This window comes from Cyprinodon tularosa, unplaced genomic scaffold (genome assembly GCF_016077235.1).
Source record: "Cyprinodon tularosa strain WSP-4 unplaced genomic scaffold, ASM1607723v1 ctg633, whole genome shotgun sequence".
Classification (NCBI taxonomy): domain Eukaryota; kingdom Metazoa; phylum Chordata; class Actinopteri; order Cyprinodontiformes; family Cyprinodontidae; genus Cyprinodon; species Cyprinodon tularosa.
This window is the reverse complement of record NW_024039378.1, coordinates 310,841-329,845: the sequence shown is the minus strand read 5'-3', so window position 1 is coordinate 329,845 and position 19,005 is coordinate 310,841. Positions and strand designations below refer to the sequence as shown.

Below are 19,005 nucleotides of genomic sequence, written 5' to 3'. Positions count from 1 at the left end.
AGAAAAAACACTTGCATATCTTCAAACAATGGACAGTTTTAAGAGTTCTTCAATGTCATAGATGACTTATGAAAAGAACAGAGCTGAATTATAAAAAAGCTCCTACTGGCACCAACAAAAAAAAAAAAAACCTACACTTTATGTAGTTTTAAAGATTATTTATCATATTAACATTATAATATGAAATAGGGAGAAAGATGATTAAATGGGCGTGGAAATGCATGTGTTTTTAAAGTATTTTACTTCATACCTATTTACACAAATGAATATGCATAACTATTCAGTTTGAATCAAACAGGGCTTTAAAAGCATTTATTATTAATCATATTGATCTAGTGTAAAAAGAACAGAAAAAGAAAGTGTCCCAGTATTCATATACATTTTCCCAATAACATTGTATAAAAGCCATTATCCAAAATCTTAATTTAGCAAGAAATAAGCTACCATATAATACCATTATTTGCTTTATCTCATTACCGTGGTAAATACAGAAGACGTTTACATACAAGTTAACCTTATAGAAAGTGCTGTCCTGAAAAGGACAAAATATAGCCAAGTCATTCAACACAATCCAATATGGCTGCCTAACTTTAAAAAAACGTAAATAAATTTGTGGTTTTCACTTCAAGTCGAGGTCCAGTGTCTCACAGTTGTTAGATTTTTCTCTACTCCAGAAAAACACACCTTAATCTAATGAGGTAATTAGCAGGACTTGGAGAAATTGGCCTTCATCTGAAATCATCAAATCTGTAAAGATGTTCTAGCTGAAGTAGAAGTACCCTAACAGTAACAGATAGGTGCCAGGAGAAAAGTACAGGCAGTAAAAAGGAGGCAGGAAGAGGAAGCAGGAAATATTTTGGCTTTTACCAAAGGGACCTCATAACGTCCCTCGTTGAATTAAGGTGCTTTAGGAAATCCCACAATCCTTTGTGTCACATTACCTGTTAGTACAGCCCACCTCATGGGAATGTACAAAATCACATTATTTCTTTATTTTTAGTCCATTTGACATCTACAAAGATATAAGCACCTTCATCTTTTGGGTTTTATAATGGAGAGCTTTAGCTACATTTTTCACTACATTTTCTTAAATTGCCTTTTTTGTAGTTTTAATGTTGTTGTTTTATTATGTTGGCATTTTAAACCTTGCCCAGGGACTACAGTTGAAAATTAGCTGCTTAGCTAACACTGGCTCATTTACAGAAATGTTTATTAATGTGCACTGTCCCTGTTCAAATAAACACGTAAATAAAAATAAAAATAAATAAATAGTTCATTTTCAGACGACTATGGTCCATATTTTGACAAGAATGATTCTGAAATCGGCACAACATGACGCAGCTTTCCTACCATGGATAGTATAATTTTAGTATTTCTTTTAATATTTCTACTAGAAACAGCAGTTTGTTTTAATCTTTTTCATTTTTAAGGAGCTTTTATTGTGTAGTGACAAAAAAAGATTAACTCAGTCCTTCAGCTTACTGCGCAGCCGCAAGATAATATGGCTGGGTAGATGTAGGAGATTATAATCAGGTAACTTTTTTTTTCTCACTTAAACCACAACCACAATTAAACACTCACAATCACAAATGCTCAGTATTTAAATGCATCAACATACTGTTTTATTGTGGTAAAGGTTGTCTGACTTTGCTGTCAGTGAAAGCTGTCTACTGCTGAGGTAAATCAGCCAGGGCAGCATAACGGTTACTAGAAGAGGGAAAAGGTACAGGGCATGAAGCAATTCTGCGATGAACAATGCCATCACTTCGACCAAGATTAATCAGGGGATCAGTGACAGGATGGGCCTTTTCTGAGGTAGTCAAAGTCTGTCGCTCTAAAGTACTTCTCTGTTCTTGTGATTTTTTAGCCCCTCGGCGAGGACTCCAATTGATATAATTTTTAAGAGCAGACATGTCTGCCCGTCTTGCTTTAAGGTTTGGTCCATCTAGACTGTGTTTGCCCTCAGTGTTGATGTCGGAAGATTGGTTGGGACATCCTGTAAAATTCTCATGGCCATCACCCACATGAAGGGTTCCCTCCTGGGATCTGCAGATGTTCCCATCTCCCCTAGTGCTCTCTGAACTGAAATTAGTGTCTTCTTTCTTCCGACTCCTATTTTTCCTTCTTCCTGTGTTTTCAGACTTTTTTTTCAGAAGAGCAGAGTCTTCGCAGGCAACAGTTTCTAAATCAACTGATGATTTTCTTTGGTTTTGACTTGTTCCCCATCCTGTTCAAAAACAAACAAACAATAGTTAAAACTCATTTCTAGTGAAGTTTTAGCAGGACAACAATTACATTTTTGATAACCTTATTCACATTAGGCTTGACTTAGAAATAATTATGATGATGTTGAGATCTACTTTCTCTTCCTTTTGTGTTTTCTTTGACCTTTAGACACTTTAAGTCTGTTTAAAGACACCAAATTCAAATTCTAACCACATTTTGACAAGTTTCAATGATTCATACATTTGCATCTGCAAAAACCAGGCTTTAAAACAGAGATGCTTGGTTTTCATTATCATCATCATCATCATTGTTCCATTTTTGACAAAGCAATTATAATTACTTATAAAAGTTAAATAGATGCAGTTTATCACATTATGTGTCCTTTATGATGTGACAAAAATCACAACATTGCAACATCTTGCAAAAATCAATGAAACTCTTTGCCCAATAATCTATCATTTTCATAATCATGAACATAAAATCCTGCTGTATGCTCATGATGTTTTGATTTTTTTTGGGCTCCCCTGCAAATTCCATCCCAATATTATATCAACTAATTCAGAATAGTAGCTCTTTTTTTGGGTAAAAATATTTTTTTCTAAAAGTTAAGCCATGCCTCTTTGTTGCTAACTAATGTTAGACCCATATATATCACAGCCATAGGCTGCTCAGTGGCGCAGTGGGTAGCACTGCTGTTGCAGCAAGAAGGAAGCATGCTCAGGAAGAAGGTTCTCCCTGAGCATGCGTGTGTTCTCTCTGGGTACTCTGGCTTCCTCCCAGAGTCCAAAAACATGGTATGTCCTGACGGTCACACACACACTCACTTTCACTCACACACCTAAGGTGTGGACTGGCGACCTGTCCAGGGTGTACCCCACCTCTTGCCCATTGACAGCTGGAGATAGGCACCAGCACCCCTCATGAACCCAATTGGGACAAGCGTGTAAAATCTTGTTCTCTGAATTCATTATATATATCTCTCTGGCAGGGTAGGTACATTAATGAAAGATTATGTGATTTTAACGAATATGGTAAACAATTGGCCTAAAGTCAGGAAACTGGAAGGGTACAGTAATTGCTTCTGTCTGTTGACTCCTATTCATGAGAACCCTGACTTTCAGCCTGGACTGCAAGGCAAACTTGCTGACTGGAAGTATAAGGGCATTAGGGTTGTTGGGGACATGGGAGGCTCAATTCTCACATTTCAACAAGCAAAAAGCAAAAATGAGATCACAGATGAAGACTTTATCAAATTTCTGCAAGTTCATAATCTTATTTTGTGTAATTAGTAATATTTCACTGGTGGTCTTGTTATATCTTCCATACAGGTGCTGGTCATAAAATTAGAATATCATGAAAAAGTAGATTGATTTCAGTAATTCCATTTAAAAAGTGAAACTTGTATATTATATTCATACATTACATACAAACTCATATATTTCAGATGTTTATTTTGTTTAATTTTGATGATTACAAATGACAACAAATGAAAATCTCAAATTCATCATATCAGAAAATTAGAATATTGTGAAAAGGTTCAAAATTGATGGCCCCTGGTGCCACACTCTAATCAGCTAATTAACTCAAACCACCTGCAAAAGCCTTTAAATGGTCTTTCAGTCTAGTTCTATAGGCTACACAATCATGGGGAAGACTGCTGACTTGACAGTTGTCCAAAAGACGACCATCGACACCTTGCACAAGGAGGGCAAGACACAAAAGGTCATCGCTAAAGAGGCTGGCTGTTCACAGAGCTCAGTGTCCAAGCACATTAATAGAGAGGCGAAGGGAAGGAAAAGATGTGGTCGAAAAAAGTGTACAAGCAAGAGAGATAACCGCACCCTGGAGAGGATTGTGAAACAAAACCCATTCAAAAATGTGGGGGAGATTCACAAAGAGTGGACTGCAGCTGGATTGAGTGCTTCAAGAACCACCACACACAGACGTATGAAAGACATGGGTTTCTGCTGTCGCATTCCTTGTGTCAAGCCACTCTTGAACCACAGACAGCGTCAGAAGCGTCTTGCCTGGGCTAAAGAGAAACAGGACTGGACTGCTGGTGAGTGGTCCAAAGTCATGTTCTCTGATGAAAGTAAATTTTGCATTTCCTTTGGAAATCAAGGTCCCAGAGTCTGGAGGAAAAGAAGAGAGGCACTTCATCCACGTTGCTTGAAGTCCAGTGTAAAGTTTCCACAGTCAGTGATGGTTTGGGGTGCCATGTCATCTGCTGGTGTTGGTCCATTGTGTTTTCTGAGGTCCAGGGTCAACGCAGCCACATACCAGGAAGTTTTAGAGCACTTCATGCTTCCTGCAGCTGACCAACTTTTTGGAGATGCAGATTTCATTTTCCAACAGGACTTGGCACCTGCACACAGTGCCAAAGCTACCAGTACCTGGTTGAAGGACCATGGTATCCCTGTTCTTAATTGGCCAGCAAACTCTCCTGACCTTAACCCCATAGAAAATCTATGGGGTATTGTGAAGAAGAAGATGCAGTACACCAGACCCAACAATTCAGAAGAGCTAAAAGCCACTATTAGAGCAACCTGGGCTATCATAACACCTGAGCAGTGCCACAGACTGATCGACTCCATGCCACGCCGCATTGCTGCAGTAATACAGGCCAAAGGAGGCCCAACTAAATACTGAGTGCTGTACATGCTCATACTTTTCATGTTCATACTTTTCAGTTGGCCAACATTTCTATAAATCCTTTGTTTTTATTGGTCTTCAGTAATATTCTAATTTTCTGATATGATGAATTTGAGATTTTCATTTGTTGTCATTTTGTGAAAACGGAGCCGTTTTCCCCCTCTGTTATTAAAGTATAACCGCCGTCTATCACATACAGCGTCGCATCCTTCACTACATTTCCCAGCATGCACCACAGACCGGCCATCATGGCGGCGGCCGATCCAAACATTTCACCCGGTAATTTACACTAGTTCTGCAATTACAACGTCACCTTTCATTTAACATTTTACTTACTCACCAACATAGCGAACTCTGAAAGTATCCACTGCGTCAGCATCAGTATACATTCCGTAGTCGGCAATAAAACTTCCCAGTCAAGTTACACTTTCTCTTCCCTTAGTCCGTCAGAATACTGGTCCGTGTGGAAACACGTACCGCATCGGAGCCAGTCTCTTATTCATTGTCCCAGGGCATTGGAAAAGACTATTAGGGGGCAGGGGTGTTAAGTGGGATTTCAGTGTGTCTGATAATTGTTTGCATGATAATAAGTAGGTGAAATGGTAATGTTTGTATGGTTAAATTATTTCATAAATATGTATGTTTTTGTATGAATGATGATATTGTCTGTATTTATTTTTCTATAATGTTAACTGTGGTTTATTTGGGATTTGCCTTCCTGTTCAGTTGGGCTGTCCCAATTGGTTAATTATTGGTGGGTCTATTTAAGGGGCATACTCACAATGTCTTGGGAGGGCTGCTTAGAGGGCTGCTTGAGGGACTGCTTGGAGGGCTGGTTGGAGAAACTCCTTTGGAAGGTCTGCTTTAAAAAACTTTATTTAATGTCAGCTTGCTGAGAGGCTGTCAGTTTTTTGTATTGCCTGCAATGGCCGGTTTTGTTTTCTTTATTTGAAAGTATTTTGTTTGTTTTGTTTTTTTTTGTCTTCACCATCGCCAGTAAATAAATTGCTACACGCTTTTTAACTGGAATTTTGTCGTCTGCTGGTTCTTACCATTTAATTTTTGCAAGTCATCTGCTTACTCCTCCTCTGACGTGAGACGAGAGCTGGCGAGCCGTTTTTCTCACACATTTGTAATCATCAAAATTAAACAAAATAAACATCTGAAATATATGAGTTTGTATGTAATGTATGAATATAATATACAAGTTTCACTTTTTAAATGGAATTACTGAAATCAATCTATTTTTTCATGATATTCTAATTTTATGACCAGCACCTGTAGAATCCCTATTGGTAAATAGTATACTACTTAAATCTTTTTTGAAGAAGGTGTATAAGATTTTCAATAATCACAACGGAGATAACTCTCTTAAAGTAAAAAGAAAATGGGAATCTGACTAGGGTACAGTAGAGTCTGAGAACTGGGATACCCTGTGAATCTGGTATAAATCAGGTATTCAAGTGTCATTTAACATGTGTGTGCAAGGACTTGCCTATTAGGACTAGTGGATGATATCCCTGTTGGCTTTCGCCACAGAGACCTTTTACACATTCTGCTGCACTGTTTCGGGAAATGTATCTTTGCCTTGTGTACCTCTCAATCAGTGGAAATAAACTGTGACTGGTATCGTTTCATTTGGCATTAAAGGAAAAATGTTTTGTGTTCCATGGATCTATTTCATGACTACCTAAAAGCTGCCACGCAGCAGGTTGAGGTCAGGGCTTATGGACCTCACCTGTCAGCCACCTAGCTGTCTATTATGTTGACTCTTTAGTCAATCTTCTCATAAACCTAAATCTTTGTCTTATTGGATGGTGTATCTCTCTAGAAGGCCTTGCCTTCATGTTGGTAGATAACAAGCTTTTTTAGAGAAGACACAATTCCTTTACATTTTAAAGGGGAAGTAGATGCCATACAAGTCATATTTTATTGGGTCTTTCCCTGAAATTATTTTAAAAAAGAAATCCAACTTACCATTTTGTCTACATTTTCTCCAGATGAAAAATATTCCAAGTGAAAGCAAGACAACAGTAGGCAAGCTGACAGCCAAGCAAATGACTATAGAGTTGGATCTCTCATAGGAAGCTATAAAAGGAAATAAGTCTTCAGTTAATAAATCACATTGTAATGTCCTCATAAACAAGTAACATTTTGGGTGAAGGACTCCTCTATTTATCATATGATCTTCTATCAGTTTAAATGACTTCAATTAACACCTAATTAGTTGCTGGCTCTAATGCTGCCACACCATCAAATAAGAGGAAATTATTCACATCTCTACATTAGAGCCCACTGTCCCTTTTTGTAAACCATGTCGGTATTTTACCCACGCTTCAGTCTGTTTTTCAGGTGAACCATGCGCTATTTATGCTTGATTACCACCTGCAGTTTTTCTATGGTGGTAATAGTGTTTCCCCTCTGCCTATTTCTCCTCAAATCTACAAACATCGCCTTTGTATTGTTTACATTAAAGATAAGAAGACTGATTCTGAAGAATTAAGCAAGCCTCCTAGCAGCTCTGTGCTACATCTTTAATACATTAGGCAACTCTAAAGGTACTTTATAATTTCTGTAGATCACACAACTCTTGATCTTGTACTACTCAGAAAAATGTAATTGTTAAATCAAATCCTGGGGACTTAAGTGTCAATTTTAAAGTGTCATTTTCACAGTAGGCGTTAAACTTTTTTCACACTGTTCATGGTGGTTAACTTCATTGTAGCCACAGCTGTCCTATAGTAACACTAATAGGAAGCTGGGCTTAAAGCCAGCAACCCTCGGTTGCAGAAACCTCTTCCTATGCCACTGTCACCCTATAGCTGTTTCTGCTATTGCTGTTGTTAACAGATGTGTTTTAGCTCTCTGGGCCCACAGAGGTACAGTAGTCCGATATTTAGTAGCGGTCACCAGGGCAAACAAGGAGCTTAAGGCTCCGGCCCAACAATAGCTCTCTACTCAGTAGCTTAGCATATTGCCTGGTAAAGCTAACAACATCACTCAACAAAGCTCCATGTGCTGCTTTCCCGCTCTTTAAGAAACAGAGATTGTGCCCTAACATCCGACCTAATCCCTTTATAAGGCACTACATAGTGGTTACGCTATGAGTGTCCGAACGTCTAGTGGATACAAAAGTTTGTGGACGAGACTAAGCTCAGTCTCAATAGTACATAGAATATCCTACTATATATATCCTACGATATATAAACCATACTAGTTTAAACTGCATCAAAGTGTTGCTACAAAACGTGGAGTTGAAGAGTAACGAAGAATAAATCATCTACAGATCAGACAGTGGGGAAAAGGAAAGTTTCGACCCAGGAACTGCAGCACACTTCAAATGCAGCCATCTTGGTGGTGTTGCGGGACCAGGAAGAAAGACTAACTAGAAAAGTTAACTTTGCTGTCAGAGAAACAGTCGAGGAAATGCTCGCTGGGCAGCACCATCCGTCCGTTGACCCTTTTCTTGGAGCTACTTCGTTACCAGGACAGGGAGAAAATTCTCAATGGAGCCATAGCTCTCTCTTCTGTGCCGACACACCAGGTGTCCAAGAATGGGAAGATGTTGACATCCAAGTTGCTGAACTTAATTTGCCATTACTGACTGATAATGACCCAGAATCCCATGAAACACCACTTACTCTTTTAGAATTTAAAGAGACATTGAGCTCAATGCAAAACTGGAAATCACCTGGCCTTAACAGGCTGCCTCCAGAGTTGTTTTTGGAACTTTGGGATATCATTGCGCTTCTGCTTTTAAATTCTCTTAACCATGCTTTGAATACTGGTTCATAGTATTGTGACCAAAATACATCTCATATATCGGTCATGTTCAGAGATGGGAAGTAACGAAGTACAAATACTTCGTTACTGTACTCAAGTAGATTTTTCTGATGTTTTTACTTTACTTTACTACTTATTTTTATGGCGACTTTTTACTTCTACTCCTTACATTTTTACACAAATATCTGTACTTTCTACTCCTTACATTTTAAAAAATTGGCTCGTTACTTTAGTTTTTAATCATTTCAATGGAGTTACCGTTATTATTTTTCACGTCATCAATACCAAATTCAATCTAATTGGATGGGAATCTACGTTGCATTTGACGCACCACTACAAGATGAATCGACAGATTCGGCGGTATTCATTGGCGGCAAATCATTGCAGCTTGGTGGCGGTGGCGTTAGCATAGTAGCATGGACGACGAGATGATTGAAAATGAACACAACGGAGATCTAGTCCTATTGGCAGACATCCATTTAAAATGTAGGCAACGGCATGAAAAAAGTGGTTTCTACTTTTACTTTTATACTTTAAATAAATTTACAAGCCTGTACTTTGTTACTTTTACTTGAGTAAAGAAGTTTAATCAGTACTTCCACTTTTACCAGAGTATTTTTTAACACAAGTATCTGTACTTTTACTCAAGTACGGAAAGTGAGTACTTTTGCCATGTCTGGTCATGTTAATGAAAGATAAACCATCTTCAAAATGCGGCAGTTATAGGCCGATATCACTTTTTTCAACAGAACTGAAGCTCTTTGCTAGAGTGTTAGTCTGACTGGAACCGTATGTAGGTATGTTAATCCATTGTGATTACCGGTAAACAGTTTTTCTTTAAAGGGGAGACTTGCATCTGACAACATCCAACAACTTTTGGAGCAATTTGGATTTGGCAAAAAATGTATATCAATGATCACATCACTATATACCAACCCTTGTGCAGTAGTACAGACAAATAAGTCTCTGTCCAAGACATGCTGCCCACTATCCCCTCTCCTTTTTGCTTTGCCACTTCAACCATTAGCCCAAAAGATCACATTAAATGCGCACATCTCACCTATTATTGTACAAGGAACACAGCATAAAACTTTCACTTAACGCCGATGACGTAATACTTTTTTTTTATTTCTAAATCCCTACCTCAAATTCTCAAAGTCTTAACCTGGTTCAGCCTGTTTTCTGGCTTTAAAATTAATTAGAACAAATCCCTCCTCATCCCTCTAAATGCCCCTGCAAAACAACTTACTTTACCAACCATTCCACATATTCAATGGTATAACTCCTCATTTACATATCTAGGCATAATTGTAACCAATTTCTTTGCTATATCACATTTAAATTGCAATACATTTAAAACAGCGATTGCATTGGACACTCAGCGGTGCTCTAGTCTCAAGATGGCATTGCAAGGTAGAATTGGGATACTAAAAATGAATGTACTTGAAAATTTGTTCTTCTGTCCAGAGACATATGGGATGTAATGTAAAGCTTTGTGACCCTTCTCCTGTTTGGTATAACTACAATTTATTGCAGCATTCTGGTTCCTGTTTAATTCTAATTGGGCTTCTGGAGGAATTCACACTCTCAAAGGATCTGTATAACAGAAATAGTCTGATTTCACTCCAAGAGCTTAAATAATGTTAATATCTACCTGGGTTTCCATGGTTTCTTTATCTCCAGTTGATATCTGCAATACATGCCCATGGAGTCCCATGGAATTCATCTTTACCCTCTCATCTGTCAGACATTTGGATTTCCTCTCAAACGTCCTCTACTGGATAAGTGTCCATTATCTACAATGATAACAATGACAGCATCATGGGATTTGTTGTGGTAGCGAGAAAAAACATCATGAGGGGAAGTGGAGTCATATCACAAACCGGGAGTGGCCAAAGGGTCAGTTACCTGAGGTACTTATAAAGTTCAATATATAGATCCCACGCTACATAGATATTAAGGGGTTAGGGCGGATGTTGGGACACAGCCAGAGTTTCTTAACTTGAATTCCCCAGATCAACACAAATTCTTTAAGGAGCTACTGTAGCTTTACAAAGATAAATTAGACTAAACCGTTGTTCAAATATTACTGTACTTTAAACATCAAAAAGCAACACTGAAAATCTTACACATTTGGTTTTTCTTTGAAGAAGTGACAATAGCAAACTTTGTTCTGTTTTACTCAAAGTACATTTAAAGATTGAAAAGACACCAAAAGATAAGGTAAAAACACGTTACCTGAAAGCTGGATCTCCACAGCTCTGTTCTGATCCACATGTGGCTGCTTGACTCTGCAAACAACCCTGTGGTGACATTTAAATCACCTAATGTTAGATTTAAAGTCATTTATTTATATAAATGTTGAAGAACTAAAGTGTAAATGTTTAAATATGTCTTTATTAGCCCATATAGCACATGTTTGCTTTGCTTTTTAAGCCTTCTACCATACAATCCTTACTGTACATGCCTTTGTAACATATGTCATGGAGAGATGAAATCATCTCTACCCCCCTGAACTTGCGCTTCTGATATTGTGTCAGCGGACGCTTTCTCACCTCAGGCCCCCAGGAAGTGCTGGGATGGTGGGGGTGTTAGAGTCACGCAGAAGCAGGAAGCAGCAGATTAAATGCTGAGAGCAGTGTTTTTTTCTTCTTGTGTAATAAGTCAGCACCAAATAATCCGTGCTTGATATATTCTGGACAGTTCAAATAAGAGGACTGTTGATGCAAAACACACCTCAGGTTGACTGCCCAAAGAACGATAACAGGAAAGGCCAATTATATTCTTGGTTTTTACTTTGGAGAAACATTTTCAGTCACCCCATATGCTGTCCAATAGACAGTTTACTTGGTGCTAATGGTCAATATTCAGTTCACTGGAATAATAAGATGAATTCACTTCCTAAATTAATAGTTTTCAAACTAAATATTTAAAGTAATTTAGCTCCCTCTAGTGGTATAAAACGTGAATGGGATTTTTTACAATGGACTGTAGCAAACCTGATGATTTCTAGTTGAATCTGTTTAAGTTATTATGCTAAAACTAGTTATTTAGGAATAATGGACTTTTAAAACACGGAGGGGTTGTTCAATGCTTTGATGTTTGATTAATTTAACATATTGCTAGTTCTAGGAAAAGAAATGGAACAGTTGAAGCAAATAAAATCTAAAATGGTCAAAAAGTTGGTATTACAGGGAAGCAAATGAAGACAGAGGATTGGACCACTGTGCCCTTCTAATAAATTTTATCTGCTGTCTTAGTAATCAGTTGGTGGCAGAGTTATACCTTTGAAGGTGACATATACATAGTTGTATCATTAGTAGCCTATACATTTGTCTTTTTCCCTGTCCTGTCCAGTAATTTTAAATAGTATTGAAAATTGGTTGAGTGAAATGACAACGTATTAAGAGATATATTTGTTCTCTAATATTATGTTATTTGTATATAAACATCCTAAATAAACTAAAGTTGTTACCTTTTTGCAGAATCCTGCATGGGGAATGTTTGCTTGGCGTAACATCCTCTCACATTTTGCTCTTGGTTTGGCTCCTCATCAGTGATGATGTCATTTCCCTCATTGTCCAGGATGTTGATCTTTGGCGCTGACATCCAGCAGCTAGCTTGACATGTGACGGTTACTCTCTCATTCTCTATAAAAACCACTTCAAGCTTTGGCTCAGACACTGCAGCTGCACAAAAAAATCAATAAAAAGGTTGTTAAATATGATAATTTGTTATATCTTATGACCACTTTAAAGTCCCCTGTTTTTGTAGCCAAAACAGGATAAGTCAAGGTCATAGACTCCTCTAGACCAATAAACCTACATATGTCATAGTACCAGCAAGATGAAAATCCTTCAATTCCTATAAGTGGCAATATAATTTGGCCTAGTTTAACATGCTAGTCATAAATATGTTTGACTGAAACTAAAGGGATTTTTAGGTAAAGACCACAGGTTCAATGATCCATCTGAAAGAGACCAGAGTCTCAGGGGCGACCCTTCAGAGAAAATTGGCCCCTTTTTGGCCTTTTTGTTTGAAAATGTTCTGGAACTGTCAACGCTTGTAACAGCGAAAATATGTAACAACCAGACATCATTTACTTGATCAAGAGAAGAGGGGATATATAGGATAAACATGACAGAGTGTATGGTAGTTCAAATGGTAGGTTCTCTTTAAGGACAAAAATCAAGACACTGATAGCGATTATCTTCATTTGTCCACCGGACGGGGCAAAAGAAAAATAATTTATTGTCAAGTTGAATTCCACTGCTGTCCACAATTCTCAATACAGAGTAGGGTTGTATAAATACAACCCATCTCAGTTGTATTTATACATATAGTAACATGGTGTGAATGCGTGTGAGTGTGTTTTGGCCCTGGCTACTTTAATTGTGTGTGTGCATGTTAGCCTTAAAGGGATAGTTCGGTATTTTTGACATGAATCTGTATGGCATCCCCATCACCAGCGGCATGCAATCACACTGACTTACCCCTGGCAGCGTCCTGTGAGCAGAGTTCTCGTCCAGTTTTGGTCAAGCCGAAAGTAGTCCGGCAGGTTTGCTAGACCCAGCGAAATAAAACGTTTCTCTTCCCAAAACACTATGTGTTCAAAAGAGTGATATTTTTGCATCCCAAAAACGTTGTAGTGGAAAAAGTCACACGTCGTTATCACTTGGTCCTATTTTCTCTCTGTTCGTATCAGTGCGCGCCGTCATTCTGACAGCGAGCTCAACAACAGCCAGATGCATGTCTCCCTCCGCCTAGCTCCTAGCTGGGCGGAGGGAGACATGCATCTGGCTGTTGTCAGGTTAGTAGGCCCTAGCTGTCTGAATGACGGCGCGCACTGATACGAACAGAGAGAAAATAGGACCAAGTGATAACGACGTGTGACTTTTTCCACTACAACGTTTTTGGGATGCAAAAATATCACTCTTTTGAACACATAATGTTTTGGGAAGAGAAACGTTTTATTTCGCTGGGTCTAGCAAACCTGCCGGACTACTTTTGGCTTGACCAAAACTGGACGAGAACTCTGCTCACAGGACGCTGCCAGGGGTAAGTCAGTGTGATTGCATGCCACTGGTGATGGGGATGCCATACAGATTCATGTCAAAAATACCGAACTATCCCTTTAAGCACACAAAGAAGTCTGTGTTGAAATCTGTGTGACATGCTGAGTTTTTTTTAGATACCTAAGAGAGAAAAAAGATGTTATTGCCAAGAGTTCTGACTCCCTTAGCGTCTGCTTTCCACCCAACTGCCATTGTTCTGTCAGTGAGTGTTTCCTGTTTAAAACATTCTGTCCTCTTAGACCAACAATGTAAAAGACCTTCTTACTGAAACAACATGTTTAAATAGTCATTAAATGGCCTCAAATAATATCTCAAAAAGAAGTGGAATTACAAGTATTTAGCATTTAATTTTTGCCTGATTCTGACCATTAATTTAAACAAAGTAAAAGCTACATACCAACAAGCAGCTTGACGTTTGCAGTCTCTTTAAGTTTATTTCTTTCGAAAATGGAACAGTTGTAGATCCCTGCATCAGACAGTTTTAAGTTGGAGATCCTCAGTGAGACATTCCCATTTTTCACTTCTCTCATGAAGAGGCTCGTCCTGAACTCAAAGTCCACATCCTTCATCCCAAAGGTCTCGCAGCCATCGCGATACAAGAACACGATTTTAGATTTAAGGCCTACTTTAGACCACTCTACCGTAGAAGCAGGGCCAATCCTAGAGGTTTTCAAACTGCAGGGCAGGATGGCATGTCCTCCAGCAAAGGCTTCGACCTTCTCAGGTTCAGCATATATAGAAAAAACACCTTAATGAGAAAAAAACACATGAAAACAGCAGGTTATGATGTGTCCAATTATTTTAAAATTATTTTCTATGTATTACATGGCTGTAATTATGAGGTGGTGTGAGTCCAGGAAAAGGGGCGACAGTGGCATCAGGTGCAGGACTTTTCCCTGCAATCGGAGGGTTGTTGGTATAAGTCCCGTCTCTGGCTTTTAGTGGTGTTGATTACCTCTGGTGGTCAGAGGGCCTGGTGGTGCCAGTGTACGGCAGCCTCACTTCTGTCAGGGCAGCTGTGGCTACAATGTAGCTTGCCAATATTAATGTGTGACTGAATGTAGTGTAAAGCACTCTGATCATGGTTTCCTGACTTGAAAAAGCCCTATATAAGTACAGACTATTTACAAAAATCACAATTAGTGATAAAGAGACTTTTGTACTAGTAATGTTAACTAAGGTTAGCTGCTAATGGGAGAAGCTAAAGACACTTTAGAGAATTTATTCTTTATTCTAACCGTTCGTACTTAAAGTAATAGTCAAATCTGACACACATGTTACAGTACCTTCATATTTAATATAAATAAAGCACGAGTCCTTTAAGATTTTTTTTTTCAGGTCAAAAATAAAAACAAACCAGACTTTGGAAAATTAGACATCACATTCTCCTTTTTTAACTGTAATCATATTTCATGTAAAGTCTTCCAGTGCACTCTAACAACTTTCCCCTGATTTATAACAAATTCCTTCTTTTTGCAGAAATGTACAGTGTTCTTTAAATAATAGAGGAAGCACCATTGACATTTGGCTCCAATCATGTGGCAGAAGATGCTTTTGCCTGAGAGTTGATTTCAGGTGCCTGAAGTTTTACAGTTGGGTTACTTTTAATAATAAAATAAATAATACCTTCAAAAAAATGTTATTCCTATATTCTTTTGTACAGTGTTCAGATTAAAGTACGAGATAGGAGATGTTTTGTATGAGTTGTGCAAAATGGATACTTGGTATAATATAGTCAATATAACCTTAAACATTCCATCCAGTAAACAAAATGCCATCAGATTAGCTGTGTTGAAAACATTATGACCAAACTTAAAGTACCTCTCAAAACAATTTGAGTCAGACCTCTGGAATGCAAATACGGAAAAAAATCAAGTTGTGATGTTATTAGTAAGCAGTTTTTACTGTAACATGCAGGCAAAGCTAAAGATAAAAATAAAAAAAGTGGTCGGGAAGAGGAAAATATTTCTTTTCACATTTATGTGTTCAAGTTAAACAAATCAAATCCTTTAAATCCTGCTAGTTATGATAAATGTGTATAAAAGTTGTCTGTAGAAGATGACCCCATAAAACTATTAAAATGTATTTAAATGACGAAACAAAACTCAGCCAAATATTTGTGAGCATGAACTGCTGCCCTTTGGGAGTCACTTAAGGTCAGTGACACAAACAGCACCACACTGATTAACAGCTTCTTTCATCGGGGGAGTAGAACTACTATAACTCACAAACACACAAACAACATGCAATCTACCTCTCTGCATTTCTTTTAACAATTTCTTATCACTTCAATTTCTACACTTATTAACTAAAATGTAATTATTGTAAAATGTATGTTTTTGGCCTTTTTAAGACTGTTTTAATTTCTGCGGTGCACCCATATTGTTGCTGTGCCTCTTGGCATAATCACATTCTGTCCTATTGATATTCTATAGTTATCTATTAAGACAGGGTAATGTTTTTTCTATCTGTGCATTATGTCCTGAATTCTGTAATAAAAGAACCTATTGTTTTAAAGAAATTACTGTCATGATCTGGCCTGTTTGCTCCTGCTTAATTAGTCTTTCCTTTCACCTGTCATTTTCCCTCCCTGCCTCAATTATAATTTATTCCTCTCACCTGTTTCCTCTGGTTTATATCCAGTTCAGCCTGAACATTCAGTGTCAGATCATTTCTTGTCTTTCTGTCAGTCTGTTTCAGTTTTAGCTCATGGTTCGTGTCCTGGATCCTAGCTGCCAGTGGAAAAAGGGTTTTTGTGTTTGTCTCGTCTCCTGATCGTCCACTGTTCCTCCCCCGCGGAGTCCTCTGGGTTTTTGGCTCAACATGTGGGGAGATTCAGTTTTTATCCAGTAAGCCTGGCTCCAGGGTGGAGACCAGTTTAAAGTCCTGCTTCAAGTTCCGGTTCCAACGTCCTGTCTCGGCTACCCTCTTCCACTGAGCCTGCCTGTCTGCACCTGATCCTGTCTGCTCCTGTGCGTGACCACCATGCTTCTGGTCCCAGTCAGACTCTGCTCCCTCCTGGGAGCCTGTGGATGCCTAGAAGTCTGGATCCTGCCACCTGTTTCTGTTCCTGCCTGATCTGGATCCTGTCTGTTCTGTATGTCCTGAATCCCTGACCAGGATCGGCTTCCAGGATGACCTCAGGGACTGCAGCACTTGGGGACATTCTTGGTCTGGACTGTTAAACCAGGTAAGTGACCAATTCAGATAATCATCTTCTGTCCGATGATCGTGGTCACTTATCTGTGTTTCTCCCACTACAGAGTGTCTGAGATTGGGCGGTGCCCTCCCCCCCCCCCCACCTGCAGTGTCCGAGCCACAGCTCCACTTTAGTTTTTGTTAATTTAATAAACCTTTTTGAACTTTCCTACTGACTGTCTCTCCTTGAATACTGGGTCCATCTATCCCCGGTTCACGACAAATTACTACAGATACAAGCAGCCAAATAAGCTTTGAAAGATGGAGCAACTGAAAAGTTATAAAAAAATTATGCCTCAGTTTTAGAGTGATAATTTTAATCTCACATTTGAAAGCGTTTCCCATTTTCAGATCTGCTCTCCTTCTAGGAAGGAACACATTTTACTTCCTTATCAGCTGTAATATGAGAACCTAATGTAAACATTAGGTTCTCATATTACGGTTAAATGTATGAGCAGAGCTATTCTTTCTGTTTAAAGATTACATTTAGCAGCAATGTCCTGACTTCAACTGTTTACACTGCAGCATTTGTAGGGAATATCTTCCTACTACAAAACAAGTAGGTAATAGTAAATCTTTTCCATTTCAAAAAGCTTGATTTGAGTTTGTCTTTGTTCTCATAGCTCATAATAGGATTAAAGCTGAGGTTTTAATTTAAAGGAAATGTTTAATGCATATTATATCCAGCCTAACAACCTACTTAGACTGCACCAACTACATCTGTTCACTAATTTATAACATACTCACTTTTAGCAAATGAAATAAGAAGCTTTCATGTTTTTTTTTATACATACCACTTGAGTAGAGCGATCCAACCACAAAGCAACGAAACAAATACATCACCGGGTGGTCTGACCTTAAATTCCTCTTATCACAAAATATAAAGTTGTTTAATGAAAAGAAAATCGCATTCATACGCAGCCCTCAGAAGAGCTGCTTTAACTGTGAGCTCACTTCCTCTATCTTCCTTTATACAGGATGTGGTGTGGTTTCTACGTAGGATTGTCTGGCCAGTCACAGCTGCTTTCTTTGGCTTAGCTCTTCCCACTTCCCACTGAACAACATTCTTTTAGGCAAACAATTTTCTTGGGCACGTGGGGAATTCCAGCTCGTTTTACTTGCAGCTTAAAAGAGGTATGACGCATGCAGAACTGTGTCCTAACTGAGCAGTTTCTTAGAGGAACTGGGATTTAATTGTACATTTTACAAACATCTTTCTATGAATTCAAGGAGAAATCTAAAAGAAGAAGTGATGCTTCTCTTTTTTAAAAGCTGAATCAAGATTTATTTTACTGAAAACCTGAATCATTTGTGAAAAATCAAATATATTCTGTAGGTTTGCTTTGAATTAATAAGTATTGCAGTTATAAAATCCTTTCCTACAACTGTTCTTGTTTTCATAAAATGAGCAAACAATGACTAAGCATGAAATTATGCAATAAATGACAAAAAACAATATACTTCAAATGAAAACTAAGAATAGGTCACCAACGAGTCTTTCATTAATGCTTCAGTTTGTCAGAGTAAATCCTAATAAATACATTTTAAATGTAACCTTCATTCCTGAAGTTTATTTTCTTTCATTAATACATAAACAGAATATAGGTCAGATCTCAATGTTTAGGGAGCCTTATGTAGTCATTCATAAGTGTTCAATCCTATTCAACATTTTTCCGTAACTCCAATCTTAGTATCCTGCAACTTTAAGATCCAACACACCTGAACTAAATACAGTGGTATCCATTCAAAACTGCCCTTCCCGCACCAGCCGAATGGCACCCAACTTCCCTGAAACTCTCAGCAGAATTCCCTCCAACTTCCAGCCACTGGAGTGACCCCCTTCTCCTGGACGTGCATTTTTTTTTTTTTTACTCTAACTCCACCCTTTCACTGTATTAGAGTCTGACTAGGAGATAACATTTCACTTTGGATATCAATGTACACAAATCATGAGAGAAATAATATTTTAGTACAAATTTTAATGTTTCAAAAGGAATAGTCGGGGACCAGGCAAGGGCCCTTAAAGGAAAGTGGGGACATTTTGAATGGCTACTACTGTAGCTGATAGTTT

At 38.3% G+C, this 19,005-nt stretch overlaps 1 protein-coding gene across 3 annotated transcripts; it reads right to left on the bottom strand.

The window, feature by feature from the left end:
* Window positions 1-220: 220 nt before the first annotated feature.
* LOC119798676 (butyrophilin-like protein 8) lies at window positions 221-17,888 on the bottom strand. Of its 3 annotated transcripts, none has more exons than XM_038308241.1 (6): window positions 17,729-17,888; window positions 14,134-14,484; window positions 12,137-12,350; window positions 10,900-10,964; window positions 6,856-6,966; window positions 221-2,227 (listed from the first exon to the last, which is right to left on the bottom strand). In XM_038308241.1, exons 1-6 carry the CDS (start codon window positions 17,847-17,849, stop codon window positions 1,668-1,670), a joined length of 1,422 nt encoding a protein of 473 aa, XP_038164169.1. In that variant the 5' UTR covers window positions 17,850-17,888; the 3' UTR covers window positions 221-1,667. The 3 variants fall into 3 exon arrangements, with proteins under 3 accessions (XP_038164169.1, XP_038164170.1, XP_038164171.1); XM_038308242.1 differs by lacking the exon at window positions 221-2,227 and adding an exon at window positions 10,316-10,457 and having other exon boundaries at window positions 6,855-6,966; XM_038308243.1 differs by lacking the exons at window positions 221-2,227; window positions 10,900-10,964 and having other exon boundaries at window positions 6,869-6,966.
* Between the last annotated feature and the right edge of the window lie 1,117 nt (window positions 17,889-19,005).

Excerpts from the sequence above, each read along its gene's own strand:
- LOC119798676 (XM_038308241.1), bottom strand. The coding sequence starts at position 17,849 with ATGAATGCGATTTTCTTTTCATTAAACAACTTTATATTTTGTGATAAG. Across the intron at positions 10,965-12,136 it reads ATGCAGGATTCTGCAAAAAG|GGTTGTTTGCAGAGTCAAGC; the intron begins GTAACAACTTTA and ends ATGTCACCACAG. Across the intron at positions 2,228-6,855 it reads GAGAAAATGTAGACAAAATG|GATGGGGAACAAGTCAAAAC; the intron begins GTAAGTTGGATT and ends GTTTTTGAACAG.